Genomic DNA, 24,508 nt, shown 5'->3' with positions numbered 1-24,508 from the left:
TATCTGAAAGTCCAGAACTGTGACCCACAATTATTTGGGTTCATTCTTGGATGTACTGTTGGTTTAGGGAAAGACCATAGGAAGAGAATACATGTTGATGATAACATATTAGGCATTGAAGCTACAGTCCCCTTGGCAATACCAGTTCTCTGCGCAGCCTTATATGGTCCGCTCCAGATCAAATAGACCATTATATGTAGAAAACAGGCCCTTACTGCGAAGTTTCTTATGGTTTCTTAGATCGTTCGTGAAAAACACATCTGCTCTCTCAACTTCGTTTTATATTAAAGAGAAAGAGAATCCAGGATAAACTATGGTTCTTGGCAATTAAGTTCCTGGTAATTGCTTAAATATAACCCCCATAAAGAGTTGTGTTGAGTGGATGAAGTGATAAACCCAATAAAGCAGGCACCCTGAGACGGAACTACCTCATTAAAGATGACTTCCATCATTTTCTTGTGCTGGTGGTGATCATTAGGAACCTCTTTTATGTGTGTGCTAGATTAGGATTAGTAGCTACCGTTGGATGAAATAGTATTTTGTTGGGTAGAACCACAAGTACTTCAGTCAGACTGTTTCTACCATCTAAGTGACTTTGTTTCAGTAACTACGATGAAACTTGAAAGTAGTCCCCACTGCAAACGGCAAAACTTAATAACAAAGAAACCAATACAGTATTTTACTAATTGTGTATTTTAACTAATGTAGGGCAGAAGTAAATGCACCCCTAAATCCCTAATATCTTGTACATTTTCCAAAGAACAAAGAACAACTTAGTAGGAGAAGTAATGCCAATAAGACAATGGCTGCTGAATCTTAAATTAGGCATCATCCTTCATTGTTACTATCGCGTGCCACGAATTACTATTCTCAAAACAATCGTTGCTATAGGCAGAGAGGCAAAGCAGAGTTGTTGGGCAGGCCAATAATTGGTTGAACTGATACTAGCGGTTCCAAAATCAAGCCATCTTCATCAACAGCTGAAGTTGCACACTTCATATGGCATTAAACTTGATCCAAACTTCGGAGTAATACACTTCCAGTAAAACCACATTTCCAGGCACAAGTCGGTAGGAAAAGCAGGTAGACCGACAAATAAGGTAACGCTCTAATTCTGCACTGCCCTCTTTGTTTTACAAGCTTCCCAAGAATGGTGCAAAGAATGTTATTCATCTGACTCCAACGTTGGAGTCTTTGCACAACTCACCTTTTGATGAAGTTCCAATAACTTCTTTTCTGGATCGCAGAGCCCTGCATCAATAGTGCAATGCATAAAGACATAAAATTAATACTTATTCAAGCCCATAAGAAACCAAACCAAGTAAATACAATAAAATTTCAAGAGAATGCAACTTGGAAAAAACAAAGGCTGCTTCAGGGACAGGAAAAAAACAAGCCTTTTTTCAGTCAAAACATTTTTTACCAAGTTGTTTTGATTAGTATGAGATCACTTCATCTAATGATGTTAATACCTCTCCTTTGTTTACTGCACCATCTCCATTACTTGAAGTGTGCAAGTTAATATCCAAACAATTTATTATCCGAGGCAGCTGCAGAAGAACAGATGCTTGTGACATGTTTGGATAAAGGAGTGAAGAAAGTGTGCAATGTGGAATAGAATCTCTACCCTGAGGGAGTTGAGGGTAAAGCACATATTTTGTCTGCTTAGCAAAATCGTAAGAGTTTCAGAATTTCCTCAATTATTTCCCTGAAGACCAGGTTTGACAAGTGGTTTCCAAAAAAAAGCTTCTTTCATTGGCTGTACCAAGAATATATTGCTAGAAAATAAGTGCACCAAAGGTGTAAAACATAACCAGATAATTCTTCTTTTTACTTCATGAATGGTACTAGTGTTTCTTCTTATTTATGATCAAGCTTCCTCACAACACATAAGTTACATTTTTTTTTAAGCTGTACCGATGAAATCAATCATTTGTACATGAGGATGTTAAACGAAAAGAAATAACAGACCAACATTCGAAATGACTAACCTGAACATGTTGGAATATCCCACACGGCAATGGATGATGATGTACAGTCTGGTTGACATAATGCTCTATTATCTTCATGATTAACATTCATTGCAAGCATCCATGAGCCGATGGTGACATCTTCATTACTAAACATCCGGAAACTGCAATGTTGGAAAAAATAAATGTAATTAATCATGGTGGTTGAGAATGTGAGATCCAACCAATGATTCTCTATATAACTGATAAATTTAGAAAGTTCCAGGAAAATATATAGCTACAAAAATTTGTGGCATTTCTGCTGACTATGATATGACTTCCAAAAACCAAGTTGGCTAATGTCCAAAGGATTCAGGACTCTGTTTTCACATAACAAGATATATTTAGGCAACATTGGAGATTTTGTAAACCATAACACGAACATACAAGACTGGGGCCCTAGTTAGAAATCAAAACATTATTTGATTCTCCGTGTTAAAAGGAGTTTTCACACTTGGCCCAAGCAATTTCTGTCTATATATTATCAAATCAATCAATAGAAACTTCTGGTTTTTTTCCTTCTGTTTTTTTATTCTTTTTTGTTCGACATAACATAAATCCAAGCAATTAGCATTCAAACAATGTGACCGAGGGACTGTTTACTGCTGTATGTGTTTTCTGCAATAATGGGAATGCATGCTTTGAAGAAATTGCATGTGCATCCTTCAGGAGATTAAAATATCTTACTGTCACAAAGAATCGGTATATCAGTGAACAGTAGCAGTAAGAGATTCAACGAAGTTAATGTCATCCAATCCGAACCATTAATTTTATGAAAAGAATCAATTATAGCCGTCCATGTACACATCTGTCTTTCTATTTACCGAGAAAAGTTGAAGGTACATACATCAGTGGCTGTTAGACATGGCCTTGTCCTCTTTTTAATCTTTTCAACCCACAACTTCTTTGTCAGCTTTTTGACCCTTTATTTGCTCATATTAAGCCACGTGTAACTAAAATTGTGATTTTCTGTTCCTAAACAAATAACACTTTCCCAACAAGTGATTAATGTCTGGCACAGTGGCACTACCAAAACAAAAATGTGATGAACAGGGTCTAAATTGGGCACAAAGCGTAGCAAGTGCGTTAAGTAGTTCTCTGCAATAACTTTTCATGCAACAAAAGTCAATGACAGAGAGTAACCTTTGAAGGTTTCAAAAGAGTAAAACTTACCTTTCAGGAAAATCATTAGGAGTATGTTCAGTATGTTGTGAAGACAAGGTATCTTGGAAGATCTATTGCAACGAAGTGTCATCCTAATTTATAGTCCATACTTAAAAAAACATGACAGCTTCCAACCTCATTCAAATTTCTGGAGCATTCAATAATGATGTACAACAGTACAACAGAAAAGCAACTAAGCAATACCTGAGAACCTGCATATGATTGCCTTATTCACTACTTTCCATAAAGCATGATTAAAGAACAAGCTTTTACAGCTAATGTGCAACAACTACTCACATATGAGTGCTTGCATCAAGCCATCAACTACCAAATTCATGCATTTTTAAACTCATACAAAGTACTGTGTCAGGCTTTATAAATCCCATTACAAAATCAAGTGACAAAATGTTAAAATACCTTTGATGGAAGTCAGTATCTCCGAATTTGTCATTAAACTAACAATTGATGCATTGAAAATCTTATTGATGCATTTGTTTCATTGTGAATCTTTTTCACAAAACTTGCAGCATTATTTTGACTCCTGCAAGTTACAGGACTGCATAGACTATAGCCAAAAATCCTCATATTCCATTGTAGAAGAAGAAACGTTATCATAAGATGTGATTAGAAATTTTTTGTAGCAGGAAGAAAATTCATGCTGCTGTTGTTCAATCAAACACCTCACATCATGTTGTATATTTATATGCATTTAGTTTGTTTCATCATACATTGCGGACTTGACAAGTATCCACAACTCCTAAATACACCCAGCTTCAAAGCATTTAGGTTTAAACTTCACATATATGGTGAGGAGGCTACTGTGATGGAACTTCTTAGACAGTGCAATGGGTTGACATAGTTCTGCAAATAACCACTTAATAGAGACAAGAGGCTTCGATGATGACGCAGCGGCATAGTCAGAACACCTTTCATGAATCATGGAAAGTAGCCCTATAGTCCTAGTACATAATCATCTCAGAACAACCTACTAATCTTAACTCGCCTTATTGGAAATACATTCAGAAAGGAAAATTTGATTCACTAACTAGTTGTATTCAGATAAGACTAAACTTGGACACTTCTAAGAGGCACACATTTTAAAAATGAGGACCTTGGCTGTTTCCCATTTTTTTTTCTTTTTTGAACCTTGGGGGCATTCTTGAACCCTATGATACAGCCCGCAGGAATTGCAATAGAAGGCATGCAAAGGAACCCATCATGGCAAAGAAATATAAATTAGGACTTCACTCAAAAGTTGTCTATCCTAAAGATCTAAAGCCTATAAGCAACTAATGTGGACTTAGTGAAAAACATCTTAGACGTTCAAATTTGTTTTAACAAATGATAATTAACTGTCAAAAACACTAACAAGTGTGGACTGAAAAATTACATACTCATGGAGCTGAGTGTTAACCCAAGAAAATCAGAGTAAGAACCCACTATAAGGTCAGGTGTCTGCATTGGTTCATACAATTGTGGTTCTTCAGAAAAGACGTAGCTAAGAGAGCTTAAAGATGGTACAATCTAACTTGATTCGTTTAATATAGGGAACTAGGAAGGTTGACCCTATACATTCATATAGGATAATGATCAAATGAATCCATCAAAATGGTCTATAACTACTGTAATAACAATATTCAGGTTCTCATAAGAGACACCAGGAGATAGCAAAACATCAACTATAGATTGCTTCAATACCCAATAAAGATATTTCTACATGAAAGGAAAAAAAGGAGAGAGTAAAGAACGACGTCAATTCAAAACTAATGCTAACATTTGTCGATTATATGCTACTATGCTTGAGCAAAAACAACTTGCCTGTTGTTTCTTAATGCAACCAAGCTTGCAACAACTTCCGCCGAAAGAGCATATATAGGTCCATAAGCATGGAGAAAATACTCCTTTCCAAGCAAAGAAGACAGTGGCTCGTACCTAAGGAATAAATGATGTAGTCACTTACATGATAAAAAGAAGAAGCGTACTCAATACTGGTTTTCAATCAAGAGGCAACATGATAAAATATAGTTCCATGGAAAAAGTAGTGCTATGTTTGGCAGCAGAGGAACAATTTTATTGAGAAAAGTTCACTTTTACTGGGAAAAAGATCAATTTTTTTAGTTGAAATTTTAATAAGACTATAAAGAGCTTTATATGTATCCGAGCAAAAAAAAGAACCTCATATGTATCATGTGAGGATTGCTAGCGTCCTCCCCCTCCCCCTCCCCCTTGGTAAAGACGAAAAAAAGTCACTTGTTGACCTATTCTAATATTCCACTGATTATTTTTTTCTTTAAAAACAAAAGACCCAAAATCCAGTGAGTTAACTCACTTTCCTCTTCATCAAAACTCAATACTTCAACAGTTCAACCCAATTACTGTTCACCTTTACTATTCAAGTGTTCTGGAGATTATAAACCCATTTTCCATTTTCCCCTTTATCTCCACTCAAAATTGCAATTTCTCTATTATGCTAAATGAAATTATACAAGTATCTCAACCAATTTGGAATGCAACTATGCAAGTATAATATCTTAATCCAAAATCATCATATGGAAGATTATAAAACCCAACGGTAGTATCACTTAAAAAAAGTAGATTGTCAAAGAAAAACCTCAAGTAAGCATAGTAAAACAAATCCAAAAGGAATTTCAGTTTTAGCACCTTAAAAATATGGTGATTTTGGAGGGGTTAAAAGATTGGGGATGAAGATGGTGGTGGAACAGTTGTGCTTGAAGTACTTGGCGGCGGAGAAGATGGAAGGCTTGTACTTTTTTTAGTTTCTTAAAATTTTAATAATTTCTGAAGTAACCAGTACTACTATTATTTGGTCGCTTTATTTTGTCATGTAGGAGGTAGAACGGTCCTAACCCTTTAAAGGGCAGGATGCTAGCAATTCTTGTATCATGTATACTTTGTTTTTGTTTTCCGTAGCCATGAGGTTTTCCTGCCTTGGGGTCAGAATATTCTTTGCATCCATTATGGAAAATTTCAAGGAAAAATGTTCATGAACAATTAACAAGTAACAAATGTGGGCTTCCTTTCTCAAGAAAAGTCTCGAAAGTAAATAAATAAATATATAAAAAAATTTATGAATCAATTTTGCTAACAAACATAACCTAAATGTTAACGGGCAGTCACAATGATACCACGTTAACCATGTTACAAAACCAAAAAGAAATTGTCGGACTAACCACTTGAGTTTTGGGTCAGTGAATACAGGACCCTTTTTCATGCAACCAAGATAAGTTTGAGTCTCATGGACTCCTTTGCCAAAGAGTAGTGAAAGCCGATCTGACAACCAGAGTAGAGAAAATTGGGGTTAGGTCACTGAATAGCAATATTAACTGGTTCAGTCATTAAGTGTAAAGAATGGTCTACACCCTTCAAGAATCACATGTATCAGTTCTCATTACAGTGAAAATGAACAACAAAAATCTAGGAAAAAATAAAATGTTTTCCGCAAAATGATAACAATCTGTTTCCAATAATTATAAAAGGTGGGAAATGTTGGCCTCCTTGATAAGGAATAATTTGGGTTTCGAAAATCTTATAACAGAATTTTTTTAAGCTTGGAATGTTGAGACTAGGTGATGAGGTAAAACACTACTTTGTCATCAAACAATCTAATAAACTGGATATGAATCACACTTCAAAACACTCCGTCTTCATCTGATCTTAAATACCTATTTCAAAAATTGACGGGAAAATATATTACCTTATTACATATGTTGCAAGTCTGATGGGAAGAACTATATTATAGTTTCTTTGGGAGAATCTGGTGACAAAAGGCGGAGAACCACCTTTGTTAATAAGGGATGTACTTTGTGTTCCAGTACGAGGTAGCCGGCTTTGGAGGTATGAGGAAGAAGACTTGGCGCAAAAATATAATGATCGAGTATGGTCATCGTATGAGTGGCATAAAAGAACAAACACATGTGCCAACTCTTCCCACCCACCCCAACCAACCAACACACACACAAGATAAATAATGTATGAGTAAATGTAATAACAGTAAAGTATTTCAGGAACAGAAATATCCACAATGCAGAGTTTGTATAGCAAAAGAGCTTCAATAACAAGTTACCTGGACGTAAATAAATGTCGTCGTCTGCTTTCACATAAAACTCAGAATCAAAAAGTGCATAGGCTGCTTTGAAGAATGCTAATCTGCAGAAAAAGAAGAATTTTAGCAATCAAACATATATAAAAACTTCCATAATAGTAAAAGTATAGCAGGGAGTTTGTATATACGTTTTATATGGGAGTTTGCTGTATTCCTCCTCAATATCTAAGAGCATGAAATCATCATATTCTGCCACCTCCTTTTTGAGCTCGATCATCTTTGACCGGTCGCTGGTTCTCCCAATCACAAATCTAAATGTCAAACCAGTCGATTCTTCCAAACTGCATGTTAGAAGGAAGTTCATAATGCATTATGTAACATTTGAGACAAAACAAAATAAGAAATGAATTTATTACCGTTGAAGGCCTTCGCGGTCACTAGGCATCCAAGTTTTCCTCAAAGATTTCCTCCTACCAACTGATCCAAACCCAGTCTGTATCCCCACAAACCCCATTACTTTATGTCTCTTCTCACCACCACTCCCACTACTCCCAACTTTCTCCCAAACAACAGAAACAGATCTAGGCCTAAACCCTCTACATATATTACTCCTCCCACCATCTGATTTCAATAACACAATGGATCCAAATATGAAACCAGTAATACCAACAAGTAAACAAACTAGTAAAAAACAACATCTTTTGTTATAATATGATGATGTGTTACGTGGGTAGAAAAATTTAGGCTGTGATGGCATCTCTATTACATCATCTAACTTCTTCATTGATTGGAATTGTTGTTTCAAGGTTTCATTAGTAAGTGTTTGATGGAAAAAAATATATATAATATTGGACTTGTTTGTTAGTTACTTTTCAGTTGGAAGGTGGGTGGTGGGCTCCTTTCGGCCCAAATTCAGGTCCATCCAATGAGTAGGTACTTATTCTTCTCCTATTGTTGTATATTTGATTTGATTGACATGACTTTGTTTTCCTTTTAAATTTAGCTTTCTTAAGAATAAATTTCGTAATAAATTATGATGTATAAGAGATTTTTGAGGTGAAATTGTGTTGAGGAAAATATGTTAAGGAATTTATTGTTGAACAACCATCAACACAATATGAGGACCATTGGGTATTTGGGTGGCCATACCGGACAGAAGTAACGCAAGGAGGACCAGATCGATTTCCACATAAAAACCCTTGCCAAAGTTGTAAGGAAGCTGCGCTGCTTCCGAAGGCATAATAGTGCTTACATATTAAAGAAGTTGATAATGTTCATTTCTCAACTATTCCCCTTTTCATCCTGGCCTCTTTCGGCAGGAAGTGAAGATTTACAAATACGATTCAGTGGGCAGAGCCAGAAATCCCCTCCACTTGGGCACTCTGGACTGTCTTTGAGACTAGCATTTTTGGAAACATATTGGCTGGTAAATTTGGTATTATAAAAATGCATGAATTCGATCAACTTAGCTTGAATGATGGATTAGTGGCCGCTTTTATACGGCAGTACATTGCCGCACAATAGATATGGACAGATTAGTAAGAGTACATATTCTATTTTTTTCATAAATTCATCTGAGGCACGTGCCCCATGTAGCTCTAATATGGCTCCGCCACTAGCACGATTTGCTTATGATTATATATTGTTGACATTGAGGAAGAAGCACTTGAATGGAGGGCTAGGGAATGGGAAGAGCGGTCATTCTATAATTTCCTTTAACTGGCGACCCAAAGTAATACTAATATACTATATGGCCTGTATGATTATGAAAAATAGAACACCAACTACATGAAAAATATAGTGCATAATTCAACAAAAACGTTTAGTCAAGCAACCCGCCGTAAAATATTCCACCAAATCAAATTATATTGCGGCCATCACTTAAGCTTGTGAAATTTCTATGTAAATGAAAATTCTACTTTGTGTCCATATTTTTTCGAATTGTTTAGGAGCGAAAACAGAAGTACATCACATGTATTTTTATGAGACTACTCAAATTTTTACGGGCACACTTTAGAGGGGACGTACTTGTAAGTCACTAGTTTAGTTTGACTAATTCAGTAAATGAGTAAATGACAAAGCCACAATACGAGCAAACGAAATAACCATATGAAGAGGAGAACAAAACTATTCATCGCTGCAAGTAATCATTCAAGACACGACCCTTTGATCATCCCTAAATTGTCCCCAACAAAACTTCCCCGCATGGCAAGAGAATAGGCAAAATTTTGTTGCAATTGTCCTGCACACTCAATCAGAGAAAACTGTCCACATTTTAGGACAGGAAAAAAAAGCCTTGACTGGACACCAATTTGCTTACTCAGTGGTGTTCTGCTCCACTATAAACTTCCATTTGCCTAAAAATTTAATGTCAACAATTGTGACTGTCATCATTAACGAAAAAACAACAACAATGGTGATTGTCACTAATTTGGTTTCTGTTTCCTACTACTCATGTGACCAATGTGGTCATCAATCAACTGTAGGTCAAAAATGGTGGCATACACTCAGTGCATGGTGGCACGGCAAAAATGGTCAACTGGTACTTGCAACATTTTTCCAAGTACCATATTTTGAGCTAAAGCTCCCTCCTCCATTCTGTAGGGCATACTCCGTCAGTACTGCACGAGCACAAGTATCCCAGCTCTTTGCCATTTCCCTAAGCGACATGGGCTGTGGAAGGCAGCGCATGGACCTATGGAACTGTGACCTTGCCTCCACGAAAAAGCGTTCATGCTCCTCACTGTTACAGCAATCCATTAATCAAATTTTTTATTCTAATATTCTTTAAAGAAAAATCCCACAGCCATGCACCCAATAAAACTAAAACGTAACAGAAAGAATGGAAATAATATCCAGTATCAGTGGGTTGTGTTCCATCCACTACCTCCAGTGCAGTGCATTTAATATGGAAATGCACAATGCTGGAACCTTACTAGTATGAAAGAACTAGCATATAAAAATGAGATCAAAGAGGTTAATGGGAGTTTGACTTCAGATTGATCAAATCCATGCCCTATTAAATACTCAAAACAGTATAATTGTCTTACCTCAGACTGAGAGGCAACTTATCTAAGAGCACTGGGGAAGTATTTGGATAGTTAACTGAAACAAGTAAAAATATTGGTAGAACTGGAAACTGCAAAACCATAGAAGAAAATTATGAATAAATGATGAGAAGAAAGAAGTTTCAGTTAACCATGATTAGTGAAGACAAGCAGCAAGAATCACATACAGCTTGTGATGGGCTGAAATTAAACGGGGTGAAGGAGCACTTGACAATGGTTCCATGGCCAACTTCAGATAAAGCTGAAGTGAAGGAGTTCTCCTCACTGATGTCCAAGACTGTATTGATCAGCTGCCAATTTATGTCTTTTATCTCTTCCAACATTGCTTCATTAACCTATACCAGGAACAGCCAATATTTCCATGTTAGAGAAGCTAAATTGCAACATTCTCGAGAGTTTGAGAAGGCCCAAATCTCGCATTTTGAAAGATTTCTCAAAACGAAAGTAGATGGAATGAGGTACTTCTATTGTAATATTGTACTTTGAATAGAATTGGTGTTAGGCTTGAAGCCTTAGAACTTGTGTTATGTCGAATCTCCCCTTCTAATGAATACGCTCTTAGGGAAGGAATGTAAACCTTTTACGATTTAATCAAATAGGTAGGGGTCTGCCGTCTGCCTTAACCCCAAAACCTATTCAAAACATAAATGCAACATTCTTACTCAAAGATATCTACTATATGCTTATTATTTTTCATTCAGACACTGGTTAAGAAAGACAACATTATAGTTATACTTGTAAACTCTTGAAAGTTAACATGTCGCACAACACTATAATTTGGAATCTTCAAAAGAATTGTCAAGTGCAACATTAAATTGCCTTCAAATATTAGATTTTAAGAATATCTACAGAACCGTTAAAATGTTATCCAACAAAGGCAATGTTATCAAACAAACAAAAAGGAGAAAACAATTAAAAAAAAAAAAAAACAAACAAACAAAAAAACCCAAAAGCCAAAAAAGAAGAAGACAATAAACTAATAGAGGTAAACAAATCAAGAAATAAAAAGGTATTGGAAAATCAATTTAGCTTTGCAGTTTGCATCACGGTTTTTGCAATAGTTCTCCTTTGTTCCCAGACCCTCATACTATGGAAAAACATGTCATCTCAACAAAATTTTGTGAAGTTTAATAATTTAAGTACTCGGGGTTGAAACATCTGCACAAACTGAAAAAAGTAGTACGGAGAGATTATACCTCAACTCTTGGCCTTTTGATTCTGGATGTTGCTGTTGAATCCAGGTCAGATGTCTCCATACCATTAGAAAGCTTGGAACTATGACATACACTACCATCTGATGTTACAACAGTCATGGGCAATCCACTTGAGTGAAAATTCATGTTCTTAGCCGTGACAACTCCATCTTGTGATAAAAAGTTACTTGCAAGCAGAGAATGTTTCACCATAGCAGCAAGATCTTCACCAACGCGAGCTTCAGAATGATTACCGGGATTTGATCCTGCTATCATATCAACCACACTAACAGTTGAATACATCTCACTAACAGAGGCTCTGAGTGCTTTATGTGACATTGATTTTACCTGAAAATGATGTTGCAGTCTATGAGTTCCAGTTGAAAAATGTGAGTTGTGTTGCACAAAAGTTATAGTACATTTAAACAATTACTAGATGGAACATGATCCAAACTTAACTAACCGCTTTAATCAAGCGCTCCGTAGGTGACTCTGTTTCAATTGTTTTACCAGAGATAACTGTGGATGCACAACCTTGATTCTTGTCAGGACTAGCAACCTCTGCAAGCAAGGCGGGGGATAATATACCAGGTGTGTCGATGACAGGGGAATGACTTTGTGATCCTGAAGTGACTGCTTGCCTCTTACCGCCAGCATTTGACTGAAAAGGAGCGCCAGTATTCTGTTTTTCATGGTCACTTGGTATTGGCGACGGGGTGAAACAAGTGGATGGAGAGAGGGAGATCATAGGAGAGTTGGCTGATTGGATGGGTGTACCAGATTTCGATAGAGATGGTGATATCATACTTTGTGGGTCAGTCTGTGGAGAATGTTGGGACGTATGAGGAGAGGATGCTTGAAGAGATTGAGGAGACAATGAACGAAGTAAAGCACCTGGTGTCAATGGAGGTTGATGACTATAAAAAGATTTTTGACCTTCTGCGTGATGCTGTGGGAGCATTCCTGATTTAACATTCATGCTCTGCTTCCCATGCATATCACTAATGTCGTTCATTTGGTAAGGATGTGGTTGCCGTTGCAACGGCTTTTGTTCCTGCTGCTGCTGCATTGTATTCTGCTTCTGTTGTTGCTGAACTAGTTGATGGGACATGTCACATTGGTGAAACTGTTGGTTCGGGTACTGGTGATGGAGCACATTAGGACTTGGCTGAAGGGATTTGATATTAGACTGCAACACATTTATACTGTTTTGTGAAGATGTATTAGTCCTTGCCTGCTCAGTTGCATTCAAAGGAACTTTCTGTAGAGATCCCACGCACCTTGCTGCAATGAACTCGGGGCATTTCCATGTATGGACTCCAAATCAGAACCTGGCTGCAGTGGACTTACTAAGTTTGTTTGCATAGCTGGAACCCCAAATTGGAAGATGAAGAAGGCATGGAATCATGCTGCAAGCTCAGAACATTTGGATGCATTGTAGCCGCTGAAGTTTTCAAGTTAATAGGTTGCATCAGGGTGTTCATCTGGTAATCAGTATGCTTCAGCTGAGAGATTTGAGGTTGGAGAGAGTGAGAAACAGATGGATGAAGTTGATTCTGCCCTTGCTGCTGTGGGAAGGCATTTCTCTTCGTTCTGCACCTCCTGATGAAATCAATAATACCCCTCTCTTTGGATAAAAGCTTATCTACTGTCCAGTGAGGAGGAATATTGCTTGGAGGCGTATTTAACATGTTTATGACACTTTCCAACCAAAATTTACATCCTTTATAGGCATCCATCGCTCTTGAATTGGTAGTCTGGACAAGTATGAAACAATCAAGTAAGAATTAATGTAGAGCAACAGCTGAAAGATCCGAATCAGATGAATATGGAAAGAATTAACTGCCCATTGATAACTGTATCATCGGGTGTGTATTTGTGTTTCAAAAACTGTTTGATCCTGTAATGTATAGCAGAAGAGTTGTAGAATTTTTTAAAAAAAGTACCTGTTGACCTCTCATTTTGTTGTATATACCCAGTAAATAAGGCATGTACATTTCCTTCATGGATCTAACCTGCAAAACCCGTATACTGTGAAATTTTTCTTAATTTGTACTTGTCTATAAAGTCCATTTTTAAGTTCCCTTCACATAAAATAGGAAGATAAGCAAAGCGTGCTTTGTGGGTTAGTGTTGGGGAAGTGGGTCAAGTTTAGGAAGTCAAAGGGGCCAGGGTGCCTTGGGACTTGGGAGCCATCATGGTTACTTCTGCCAATAGCACTATGTTCTGCTATTTTGCTGTCAATAAGCTTATGGGTACTAAATCATACTTAATTGGTTCACAAATTTGGGCCTTTCATCTACCATTTAGTTTGATCAAATGCTACACAGCTTCGTTATATTTAGCGGAGCAGATATTAGGAAAATCACCAAAAAACTATACGACGATAAAAGGACAAACTAAAAGGAAGACTACCAATTACCTTCTGATGGACCTCCTCTCGCCCATCAACATCTTTGTGTCCATTAGGAACCAAAGAATCTGATGCTGGAAAACACAAAAAACAAAACAAAACAAAAAAGGGGAAGAATTAGATCGATACAAAATCGACCTACTGTAGCCAACAAAGAACAATCTTTCCGTGGTGGAAAATTATCAACTTCACACTCAAGAAATTTGGTATCTATACAAATTGCACAACCTGAGAGGAAGAAATATTCAAACACGAAGAAGTCTTGAATGTTAAGAGAAATATTACATATTTTTATTGTGATATTAAAGCTTTCTTACTACATAATTGTTTACACTTGAGTGTATGCTATCGTAAAGATTTATGTAACATGGACATGCTCACATGCCATATTTCAATAAACAAATCCGTGTCGGATACGTATCCACGTGTTTGTGTCGGACACATATCGGATACATTGTATGTGATATACTTCAATTTTTCATATTTACAGCGTGTCTAGACACCCATTATCCATGTCGGATACGGACACACCTATCTGTGTCAATGAAACTTAGGTAAGGATACTTGTACTGCAAATATGTTCATCGTATATCAATATATGAGAAATCCACATTTTTGGGATGAACATCAGCATTATTTTATTATTTTATTTTATTTTTGTTCCTGAATAGTTAGAACTTTTATTCCCTAAAACTTTAAATCCCCCTCCCAAGATCTTGTTCACAACCTCCCAAGCCTTGACCAATAAGCCAACACCTTCCAACTGTTAATCAATAAATTTAGATAATAATATTTGATGTATTTTCTCAGGATCGGAGACTGAAATTAATTAGAATAAACCTGTGTATCCTATTATCTTTCTCTTACTTGATATGGGATCGGAGCATACAGTTACATGCACTCACAATGTTATTATAATGTTTCTCTAAGACCACATACAGAAACCACCCATACTCTTAGCATACAGGAGTAAATAAAAAAAAGTACTAAAACCAACATACAAAACATGAAAACAATAGGTATAAAGAATATATATAATATACCATATCAAAGTATGTCACACATACAGGCAAAATACGAGCCACTTTTCCATTAGAGACACGAGAATCCATTGATCCAAATAGGACAAAAATTATTTAGACATGGAAGCAGTGATATGACTTAGCATCCATCTAAAATCATTTACAAAAATCATTTAGAATCCATCTGGCTTAGCATCTTAGAAGTAAGCAGCTAAAGAACCATCTAAATGGTGCAGGGGACATCCTAGGTGTTAGAAATTACCTTGACCTATAATGGTAAGAGAAGAACTTGATGATGGTGTATTGATAGTACTAGAAGTAGGCACATCAGAGATTGTAGCATCATAATGAATAGAAGGAGTACCAATATCCTTACCAACTGTTCTGGATTCATCCATACCCACATTTGACTCACACGGTGTTGACATTGTGTCCGATTAATTACCAAGGAACAACAATAAATCCACCCAATCTTTGCAACCGCAAAGGCACAAAATCACAAACAAACACGCTGCACAACCCAAGTAATCCAAAACCAACTATACTTAATGCTTAAAAATTAAGTAAACAGGCATCAATCTAGGACAACACACATGCTCAATAGGACATGAATCCAAAAGATCTATAGCCACTTTTACAAAATTATTCAGATGAGCCAAAACCTCCCTTTCTCCTCCTAATAGCTCCAAAATGACGCGAGCATGAAGTTTTCAAAATTTTCAGGTTTGGACCCCTAGACACCCTTTAAATGTCAGGGAAGATTACCAAAAGATAAACTCTAAAAAGTGAGCTGTATTACTCTATATAAACACAAGATTCCAAAAGGTGAGCTGTATTGCGCTATATAAACACAAAAGAGAAAAAAGAATGCCAACCAAATCTTTGAGTAAATTTGAAATCTGACAATGAAGAGAAACTTTATTAAAGATTATGGCTCTGACAAAGTTAATTGACGTTTTGCTAGAAAAGCTTTAAATGATAAATGGAAACCCTTTTAAGATAAGGAAAGCAAATTGATTAAGAGATGTTCCTAAATACTAAGATCTTTAAAAGGGAAACAAAATAAAAGTCTTTTCTTTTTCTTTTTGTTGTCAAAGTTATTGAATTCATATTATTTACGGGAATATTGGATATTATAACCCAAATATTTAGCTAAGTAATGGAGTTTCATCCTCTACACACTCTCCTCCTTTTTTATCCACTACAAAAAAAAAAAACATCCAAGGCACAAGTATTTGCTCCATTCCAGGTCTATATTTACCAAAAAATCACTTAAACTTATGCAAGTAGAGTTTCCATAAGCAAATACAGGGGTAAAAAGCGACATAGTTTGCTAGATAATTTAAGTATTTTATGTTGAGATATTTAGTGAGTCCATATGGGATGGTTAAAGCCCTGCACGATAGTATAAAATATTCCTAGGCCTATCACTCACAGCCAATTGGTTTCGAGCTAGATGCCCAAATTTACTATGGTGTCACAGCGCCCTATTATGCGTTGCCCCAAAGGGCCCATTTACTCAGCCCTAGTATGTCTGTCCAATGTTGTTGGGCTCAAGTAACCCAACACGAGGGGGTGTGTTGAGATATTTAGTATAGTCCAAGTGGGATCAGGGGCCTCCAGTCATGGCCAATTGGTTTTGAGTTGGAAGCCCAAATTTAATATCTCACAACAGGAATCTAACTTTTACAACCAAATAGATATAAGTAGAAATATATGTGATTTAGTCTAGTGTCTATTACTATGTTGGTACCACCTCGGCGTCCCCAAGAAAACTTATATCTCATATCTATTTTGTTTCTCTTTTTTGCGGTAACATTTTCAATGATACTCCATATATATATATAATATATGTCCTAAAATGCAAACTCAGCTTCATCTGCTACTACTTTTTTTTTTTTTTTTGACAAGCAGTATCACATTTTTTTTTTTTTTTTTAGAGTGATTTTTGTTCCAAACATATCCTTTACATAGAAAACAATATAATTTGTATGTAGATATAACAGAGAGACATTTTGTCATAAAATATTAGTTTGCTATTAAGGGTGGCGAACCAAGATTATAGGGGTTTCAGACTTACAAACAAGTATATAGGCGGAATAGAAACACATGTATCAGGGAAGTCGGAAAATTTTCAAAAACTTAAATGCAGTGCTTGTGTTCCCACTAAAAAAAATACATCTAACATGTCGATTTACATGAAAGGATGCAGCAGACGCATTGTCTTGCTGCCTTTTATTTTTTTTATTCCCTCAAACATAAGAAAACAATGAAAAACTACTTGACTTTTTCATCCTTGTTCACTTAGGTCGTGACATGTACAAAATTGTTTGTAATCTTCTATATATTCATATAATTTTTAAAGATGTAAGAGAATGTCAAAGTTTTCAAAAATATACTATTTAAAAATTCGTTAAAACTACTTAGCTTAAACACTGACACGTGTAAGCCAATCATGTCAAAGTAAGACAAGTGGCATGTACATAACTTCCTAAACTAAACAAATTATGATCCAACAATACACAATACACTTAGTTGTGTTACACTTAATACAACACAAATTCACAATACATCACATACATAATATCCAACAGAAACAACTATTTTTTTTTTTTCTGCAGTCAAATATGTTTATACAATAGCATGAAAATAAGATAACTTTAGTTTTTGCAGATATTGTATCGTGATGTAAAGGGCATCTAAGGAACACAAAGCCTCAGGGGTACAATAAAGAAGATAATGTGAAAAAGAAGAGTAAGTACATACTTGAAAAGGCTTCAGAATGTCCTCCTTGAAACTGAAATAGATGCTTCTGATTCAAAGTTGCGGTCTGACTTGACATCTGAATTCTTTGATTCATGTCTCCTTCTAGTGGGTCTCTTTGTAGAGGGTTTGACTTATTCTGAGCCCTCAATTGCTGTTGAAACTGTGTCTGATGTGTATGAAGCTGATACATATCTGGCTGCTGAATTTGTGATTGTGATTGTTCTCCTTGTCTTAAAAATGATGTTATAGATTTCTGCTTTGCTCTTTGCTGGTCCTCTATAATCTCAGCTTCTTCCAAGCCATGCATTGAGTTCCAATGGAGACCACACACATTCTCTTGTGTGTGTACTCAATTGCTGTTGATGGGAATTTAAGACGCCATTTTGCTCACCAAGGAACTGTTGCTGCGCCATCTGCAAAAGATTACTTTGCTCTATTGCCAGCCACCATTGTTTTTCTGGTTGCTGCTGCTGCTGCATGTCTGAAACAGTGTAAGGCTGTCCTGTTAACTGATTGTGATGTATGTTTGTTTCATTGGGATGTTTTCCGCTTTTGATGATGATTCTGATATGATGATAACATTGTCTGTTGAGTAGGTGATGTTCTTTGTATCTGCACAGATTGCTGCAGCCGCAGAATTGACTGAGATTGTTGCTGAAGTGCAGGTGATCTAAACTGTTGAATGATAGGCTGCTGATTTTCTGGATAGCCAGAGCTTGGAGTTGATTGTATATGAGAAGTTTGAGCTTGCTGATGAGTGGGTTGGCTTAACTGGAGACCTTGTAAAGCATGCATATAAGACTGCTGAGGGGATTGTAATTGAGCTGTCTCAGTTGGGTTCATCACTTGATGGCTGTGGTGGATAGGTAATTGCATAAGGGAAGGCTGATTATTTCCATAATGCTTCTGATTTTCCATCTGATAATCCATCTGTGTTTGGTAAATATACTCATTCTTTGATTGCTGCTGAGAGTGCTGTGAAGCGATCTGTTGCATACACTGTTTTCCTTTCTGGGAACTGGAAATGATACTAGAAATGCACGGGGAAGCTGAGGAAGTGACTGAGTTCTCCAACATATTCTGGAAGTTAAAAGTCTGACCAACAGCATTCATCATTGCAGTATCTGTTTGGGTTATCCCAGACATAGGTACTAGTGGAAAACTAGCAAATTGCATTCCAGCCCGATGCAATGATGTTTTGCATGTTGTGGGATGATATCTCTTTCTGTGCTTCTGGAAAACAAGCCAGTGGAGTTAAAAATCTTTCCTTTGCTATACCTATACAATTGAGATTGCAGAACCGGAGGACAGAAACCAAAAAACTCCTTACAAAGACATAAACTTCCAGAAAAGATAAAAAATCATGAAATAAACATTTCATCTACATATCAGTAAAGGAGAGATATTCAATGCTATTAGGACAAGTTGAAAAATAAAAAGTATTCTTCTAATCATTATTGTATGTTGCTGTCCTACAATTACTTAGTTGTAACTTTTAATATATAGTACACAAGTAATGAAATGATCGGTTTAATATTGACAGATGGTCAATCGTTTTTCCTTGACTTTTCTTCTTACTTATTTCTTCATCATCTTTTTTAATTTTAATTTATTTACTTCTCCTTGATATTCCCAAATTTCGAAATTTCCACTTTGTTGGGTAACCAGAGGAAGCAGTGTTGGTAAACAATGCTACTAAACGCATATGTATGCAGACCGTAAATGTGGGAAGCATTATAAAAATATTTTTGTTCAAAGTGCTTAAAAAGGAGATGTGAACGCCTTCTGTTAAAAATCCAAATGCTGGAAAGTTAAGAATCCCTAGTACTTCTCGCTCCAGTAAGAAGCCTACATGCTTGGATAGCCTTAATCAGGATATATCAACATATATAGTAGACAACACACCTCTCCCCTTCCCTCCACCCCAAAACACGATTTGAGAGATTCAACACTATAGCAAAGATATTTAAATGTTACTGTTAACTTAAGTGAAAACAACATTCAGTTTTTATCCAGACTTAATCAATGGAGCATTACATCCAAAGGCTTAGTTTGTTGATCCTCACATTATTGTTAGAAAATGAATGAGACCAACAGAAAATATAAGGTCCACCAACTAGTACCACATGCTTGACAATAGTGTGAGCCATTATTAGACATTGAGAACCTTTACTGGATATAAACCTGTTAATTGATATAAGCGCCGGTTTCAAGACTTGATATTGCATGTGCCTTTTTGCCTTTGGCGGTGCTAACCATCACATGCAAAATCGCGACACCACGAAGCAGCATATTGAGTATATCAAATAGTGAAATCAGACCTGGTAGGGCACAAGTAACTAAACTGAAGGCGTGTATATAAAAGTGGAAATTAGTGACTTTCAGGAGAAAATACAATACATGGTAGGGTTCATGAGGGATGATGTTTGTAAAATAGTATAGGCTTATGGCGGAATACTCTTGTTGGTAAACATGAGTTTTATTCTATCTCAAGATTATGTCATTTACTTACATGGGAGACCCCTTTGTCAAGGAATACATTTTGAAAAGTCAAAGCAGTAATGAGCATATTGGTGAAATATGAATACGAAACCTCCACCTAAACTGACATTCAACCTTCCTTTCTTATATTTACGATCTCTATTTCTCAATCGATGATGAATTGAAAAATATTTAACATCTTAGTTCCTCTAGGTGCTAAATTTAATATAAACATTAAAGCGGTAAAACAATCGACTATACTTGTGCCAAAATATGGACAGGTCAATAGACAATGGAACAAGAAATCTAGACATGACAATGCACAATTGCACATATACATATAGCACAGTGAGAACTAATTATGTTATGGAAGTTCTAGAAAATCTTGAGAAAATCAAAATTTGGAGAATCAGATCCAAACTCAAGGACTATTTTATCATTCAGATATTCATGCTCAGTACAATGCAAAAACCACAACTAAATCTAACAGATATTAAAACCAATAGATACTGCACGCGACACTGTACTTGGCAAATTGAGTAAAAGGAAAATATCATTTCGATTCCTACCAGGATTCACGGGCATTTTGTTTACCACAAGCAGAAGTTGATGGTCTGTTCACAAAATTTATTAACTGCCTACTTAATTGCACAAGATACTTTCCCCAAACAGTAAAGAAGCTAAAATCATTATGTATCCTAAGTGCTACAAAGCTGCAAGAGAGTCAAGTTACTTACTTTTACAGCAATGAGTCAATGATATGGTACATCAAAAGCATGGACCAAAATAAATAAATAAATAAATGAATATATGAGAAAGAACAAACGTAGAAATGCATCAAAACTCTTTTCTGACCCTTCCAAGATATCTAGTGTAAATGTGTTATGATAATAAGGATACCCAGAGTATATTGGAATTATATGCAGACATCATGGTCTTTTTTTCCTGCCCCTAGTGTTCTTAGGCATGTGTGTGCCCCCACATTAAAGCTGACCTTAATTCAACCATAGTTTTCTAGTTTTTGGCTTTGGACCATGACCCATTAGTTTGGATGAGGGATATCGAAAGAATGTGTCCATCACTGTTTCATTTTGAGCTGTTCTGGTTCTCGAATTCTCATTTTGTGGATAATGGAGATAAAAAATGGAATCTTAGTCCATGTAGTAATAAAGCTAGCATCAGATTGGCCAAAAAGCTTCTACTATTGAAATCTATAAATCAAGTAATGGCAAAAAAAAAAGAGTAATGGAATAAACATGTGTTTGGGTGGCTGGACATATAGAAGCAGCAGCTTTGGGTAGGACAACAGGAAGTTGGATCTCAGAGAAGAGAGAGAATGTTTTCAATGTCTGCAGTGGGTCAACGCCAGAATTAAAGGCTGAAATTTAAGTCTTTTGGAAGAGATGCCAACAAATATATGGCTAATACTAGATGCCTTAAGGAGGGGAAGCTTATATTCACCATTTGATAATATTACTAAGTTTTCCCCATCAGAGAACCAGGGCGGGACTAAGGGAGTATCTTTTCGACAGACTGAGAGGTTGTGGTACTAATGGATTCAACAATGATGAACACCAATGAAAATAATTAAGATAAACACCTAACATATAAAATTTTAATCTTCAACTAGAAGGAAAAATTATCCTCTCACAACAAATATTTAGGAACAACCAATCAACAGAAGAGTCTTCAAGATACCTACTTTATATTCTAATTGGAACCAAAATAGGAAACTGCATTAACTCCCTATTTATAAAGTTCTACTAGTAGTCTCAACTTAGTTTAAAACATACAAAAAATAGAAATCGGCTATTTATTTAAGATGAATTACTAATTTCATGAGGTCATCTCTAACATGTTATTGTATCAGGTTGTCTGTCCCGATTAAGGGACAGAGTAGTCTCCTTAATCAAGATTGTAATCAGAGCTCAGAGATCTAAATCCATAGTGGATGAGCAACTCCTTGCTAGTATTTCCAGCTTATAAAAGTGTAAAACTGACATAGAGAGGAAAATATTGATGAAAGATGAGGACTAGAGAGCCAATCTGTCGGGCAAACCAAACCATCAATCAAAGTTCCGTTGGTTGAGGTTTACCCTCCAAGCCGAGCCATAAGGAGGCTAACTCATGATGACCCAATCATTGAAAGCCCTAGGAAAACCGGGAGGTTCCAAGAAATATCTCCATAAGATCTAACCATGCATTCGCTAAATGTGTGCCTTTTATGCTCCGACATCAAATTATCAAAGCCTTCTAGACGCCTATCTCCCCAACCATGTGTCTTCCCCAAAAGATTTTTATCATCTGCTCAAGACTACACCTGATACCTCTTTAAACATTGGCAGCACCTTCCATAATGCCCTCCAAACACCTCACACCCATAAGGAATGCAAACAGGACCACTCTCCCAAAAAAATGAGATTCCCCAAACCAAACACAATTATTTTTTTCCACAAACTATCCTCTCTGTACCAAACCTCCCGGGGCCATTTCCCTAGAAGCACCAAATTGAAAGTATGGATATTCGAATACCCAGTCCCCATCCGCTTTAGACAAGCAAACAAAATTCCAATTGACAAGATGATACCTATGCACATTAACTACATGTTATATAGCCTTTTGCCTATGGTATTAAATGGTATTTGGTATATATAGCACATCAAAGAACACTCAAAAAATCTTTAATATAAACTGGGGAAAACATGTTTGCAGAAAATCAATTGTTAAAGAACTAATGCCATGCGTAATGCCCAAATGCCCATATAGTAGTACCAATGAGCTTATCCTCCCCTCTCAATAATATTCTCTCTTTCTATAACGTCTTTAAACTACAACGGCAAACATTTTAATGATTTTATAAACTACCCACCCCCTGAAACTTGATCGAAAAAGTTTCACAAAAAATGTCCTACTAAAACATTATAGTATTATACCATAAAATAACATGCATTCATTACCACACACTGTTTCATCATCACACTTAATATAATAATACTCAAATATTACAAACAAACAAATAAAAAAAAAAGGGGTCAACGTTTCATTGACTAAATAAAACAAGATTATATTAACTCATACAAATTAAAAAATAATAATAATAAACCAGGAAATTAACTTACATGTCGAGTTCTCCAGTCAGTTTTATTTTCCACGTCATCCATTAAAGTTGTTTGTGAATCGTATAGACCTTGAGCTCCACGAACCTTGAGGTCTAATGTCATCACGAGAAGCCCGTGATCGGGGCTTCATACTACGACTTCGTTGTTGGAGGGTGCCAAAATCAATGTGGCCCGATTTCTCCCACCATCGTGCCTTGGGTGACAGAGTTTTCAGGCTCGCTATCACGGATTGCTAGCTCCATCCCCATGAAGAATGACCATACCCGATGCATTAGGTTGTTGAGAGGTCGTGGTATCCTCCTCGGTTTCTAATTCAGTGCACGATTTGGGAAATCGCTAAGAAATCTGCCACGACTCGCCCTTTTGAGAGGTTCTTGGGGTAAACTTAATGTGATGTTCACTCAAGTTCTTCTACCCATACCGCCATGCGAGGTTATTTTGTTGGAATTAAGAAGGATCTAATTTAGTGGTAGGTCGGTGAGTACTTTGATTGGATGTGCTCCGAAGTAGGGCTCAACTTTCTTCTTCGAAAGTAAAGTAATGCCAGCATCTTTTCAATGTGGGATTAGTTCTTCTCGCTGGCAACAATGTCTTACTTGGTGAAGTAGATCGCATTTCTCTCGCTCGTTCCTTTGAAGAGAACTAAACCGATGCATGCAAGCCGACATAACTAAGTACGACCCAGGTGTTTAACCATCGTCGGTTTGCTAGCACGTGGTGTGGACAAGTAGTCCTTGGAGAGTAGAGAATGCTTGGTGGCAATGCTTTCGTTCCATGAGAATTGTTCACCCTTCGAGAGAATTTGCGGAAGGGTCGACATTTGTCCGATGCTCTCGATATGAATCATTTAAAGTCGCCACCATTCATGACCAGTTTATGTATTTGCTTCTTTGTCTTTGGTCTAACATATCCAAGTATGCTCGAATTTGATCCGGTTAGCTTTATCCCACATTGTGGGGCGATGCCTGAAATTTCCCAAAAGACGCCTCCAAGAGGCATTTCTGGGTGGTTAAGTTTCATCTAAGTTCAAGTCTAGAGAACGTTTGTTTAAGATGATCCAAGTGATATCTAGCTTTCTTGCTTTTGACGCACCATGTCGCCTATGTAGACTTCCATGGTGTCACCTAACATGTCTTGGAACATACCGATGACGAAGTCATTGGTAGTCGCTTCTATCGCTTCGGAAAGTCAAACCGAGGACGTTATAACA

At 36.6% G+C, this 24,508-nt stretch overlaps 3 protein-coding genes across 3 annotated transcripts; all 3 read right to left on the bottom strand.

The window, feature by feature from the left end:
• Nucleotides 1-626: 626 nt before the first annotated feature.
• LOC147476895 (putative beta-1,3-galactosyltransferase 14) lies at nucleotides 627-8,362 on the bottom strand. Its single transcript, XM_086582255.1, has 7 exons — nucleotides 7,653-8,362; nucleotides 7,425-7,577; nucleotides 7,258-7,340; nucleotides 6,365-6,464; nucleotides 4,992-5,105; nucleotides 1,992-2,134; nucleotides 627-1,251 (listed from the first exon to the last, which is right to left on the bottom strand). The coding sequence occupies exons 1-7, from the start codon at nucleotides 8,018-8,020 to the stop codon at nucleotides 1,166-1,168; spliced, it is 1,047 nt and encodes a 348-aa protein (XP_086438381.1). The 5' UTR covers nucleotides 8,021-8,362; the 3' UTR covers nucleotides 627-1,165.
• A 1,264-nt stretch (nucleotides 8,363-9,626) lies between these two features.
• Nucleotides 9,627-23,400, bottom strand: LOC147476893 (mediator of RNA polymerase II transcription subunit 15a-like). Its single transcript, XM_086585854.1, has 8 exons — nucleotides 23,299-23,400; nucleotides 18,241-18,931; nucleotides 18,090-18,179; nucleotides 11,961-12,814; nucleotides 11,501-11,845; nucleotides 10,472-10,639; nucleotides 10,287-10,375; nucleotides 9,627-9,979 (listed from the first exon to the last, which is right to left on the bottom strand). The coding sequence occupies exons 1-8, from the start codon at nucleotides 23,398-23,400 to the stop codon at nucleotides 9,772-9,774; spliced, it is 2,547 nt and encodes an 848-aa protein (XP_086441980.1). The 3' UTR covers nucleotides 9,627-9,771.
• LOC147476894 (mediator of RNA polymerase II transcription subunit) lies at nucleotides 12,706-18,153 on the bottom strand. Its single transcript, XM_086583419.1, has 4 exons — nucleotides 17,699-18,153; nucleotides 13,920-13,984; nucleotides 13,444-13,512; nucleotides 12,706-13,254 (listed from the first exon to the last, which is right to left on the bottom strand). Exons 1-4 carry the CDS (start codon nucleotides 18,003-18,005, stop codon nucleotides 12,847-12,849), a joined length of 849 nt encoding a protein of 282 aa, XP_086439545.1. The 5' UTR covers nucleotides 18,006-18,153; the 3' UTR covers nucleotides 12,706-12,846.
• Nucleotides 23,401-24,508: the final 1,108 nt, after the last annotated feature.

The sequence above is a fragment of the Coptis chinensis genome, chromosome 9, assembly GCF_015680905.1.
Source record: "Coptis chinensis isolate HL-2020 chromosome 9, ASM1568090v1, whole genome shotgun sequence".
Taxonomy (NCBI): Eukaryota; Viridiplantae; Streptophyta; class Magnoliopsida; order Ranunculales; family Ranunculaceae; genus Coptis; species Coptis chinensis.
Note: the sequence above shows the minus strand (reverse complement) of the source record. Positions and strands in the feature narration are given on the sequence as shown.

Bases quoted from the DNA above. Each gene is read 5' to 3' on its own strand.
- LOC147476894 (XM_086583419.1), bottom strand. From the start codon at position 18,005: ATGCATGGCTTGGAAGAAGCTGAGATTATAGAGGACCAGCAAAGAGCA. The intron at 13,513-13,919 runs GTAATTGGTAGT...CGGGTTTTGCAG, and splicing joins GAGAGGAGGTCCATCAGAAG to GTTAGATCCATGAAGGAAAT. The intron at 13,255-13,443 runs GTACTTTTTTTA...ATACTTGTCCAG, and splicing joins ACAAAATGAGAGGTCAACAG to ACTACCAATTCAAGAGCGAT.
- LOC147476893 (XM_086585854.1), bottom strand. From the start codon at position 23,400: ATGACATTAGACCTCAAGGTTCGTGGAGCTCAAGGTCTATACGATTCA. The intron at 12,815-18,089 runs GTGAGCAAAATG...TCTGATTTGGAG, and splicing joins GGCGCAGCAACAGTTCCTTG to TCCATACATGGAAATGCCCC. The intron at 11,846-11,960 runs GTTAGTTAAGTT...CATCATTTTCAG, and splicing joins CGGAGCGCTTGATTAAAGCG to GTAAAATCAATGTCACATAA.
- LOC147476895 (XM_086582255.1), bottom strand. From the start codon at position 8,020: ATGAAGAAGTTAGATGATGTAATAGAGATGCCATCACAGCCTAAATTT. The intron at 6,465-7,257 runs GTAACTTGTTAT...TCTGGTTGTCAG, and splicing joins CGACATTTATTTACGTCCAG to ATCGGCTTTCACTACTCTTT. The intron at 5,106-6,364 runs GTTAGTCCGACA...TTTATTCCTTAG, and splicing joins ACTGACCCAAAACTCAAGTG to GTACGAGCCACTGTCTTCTT.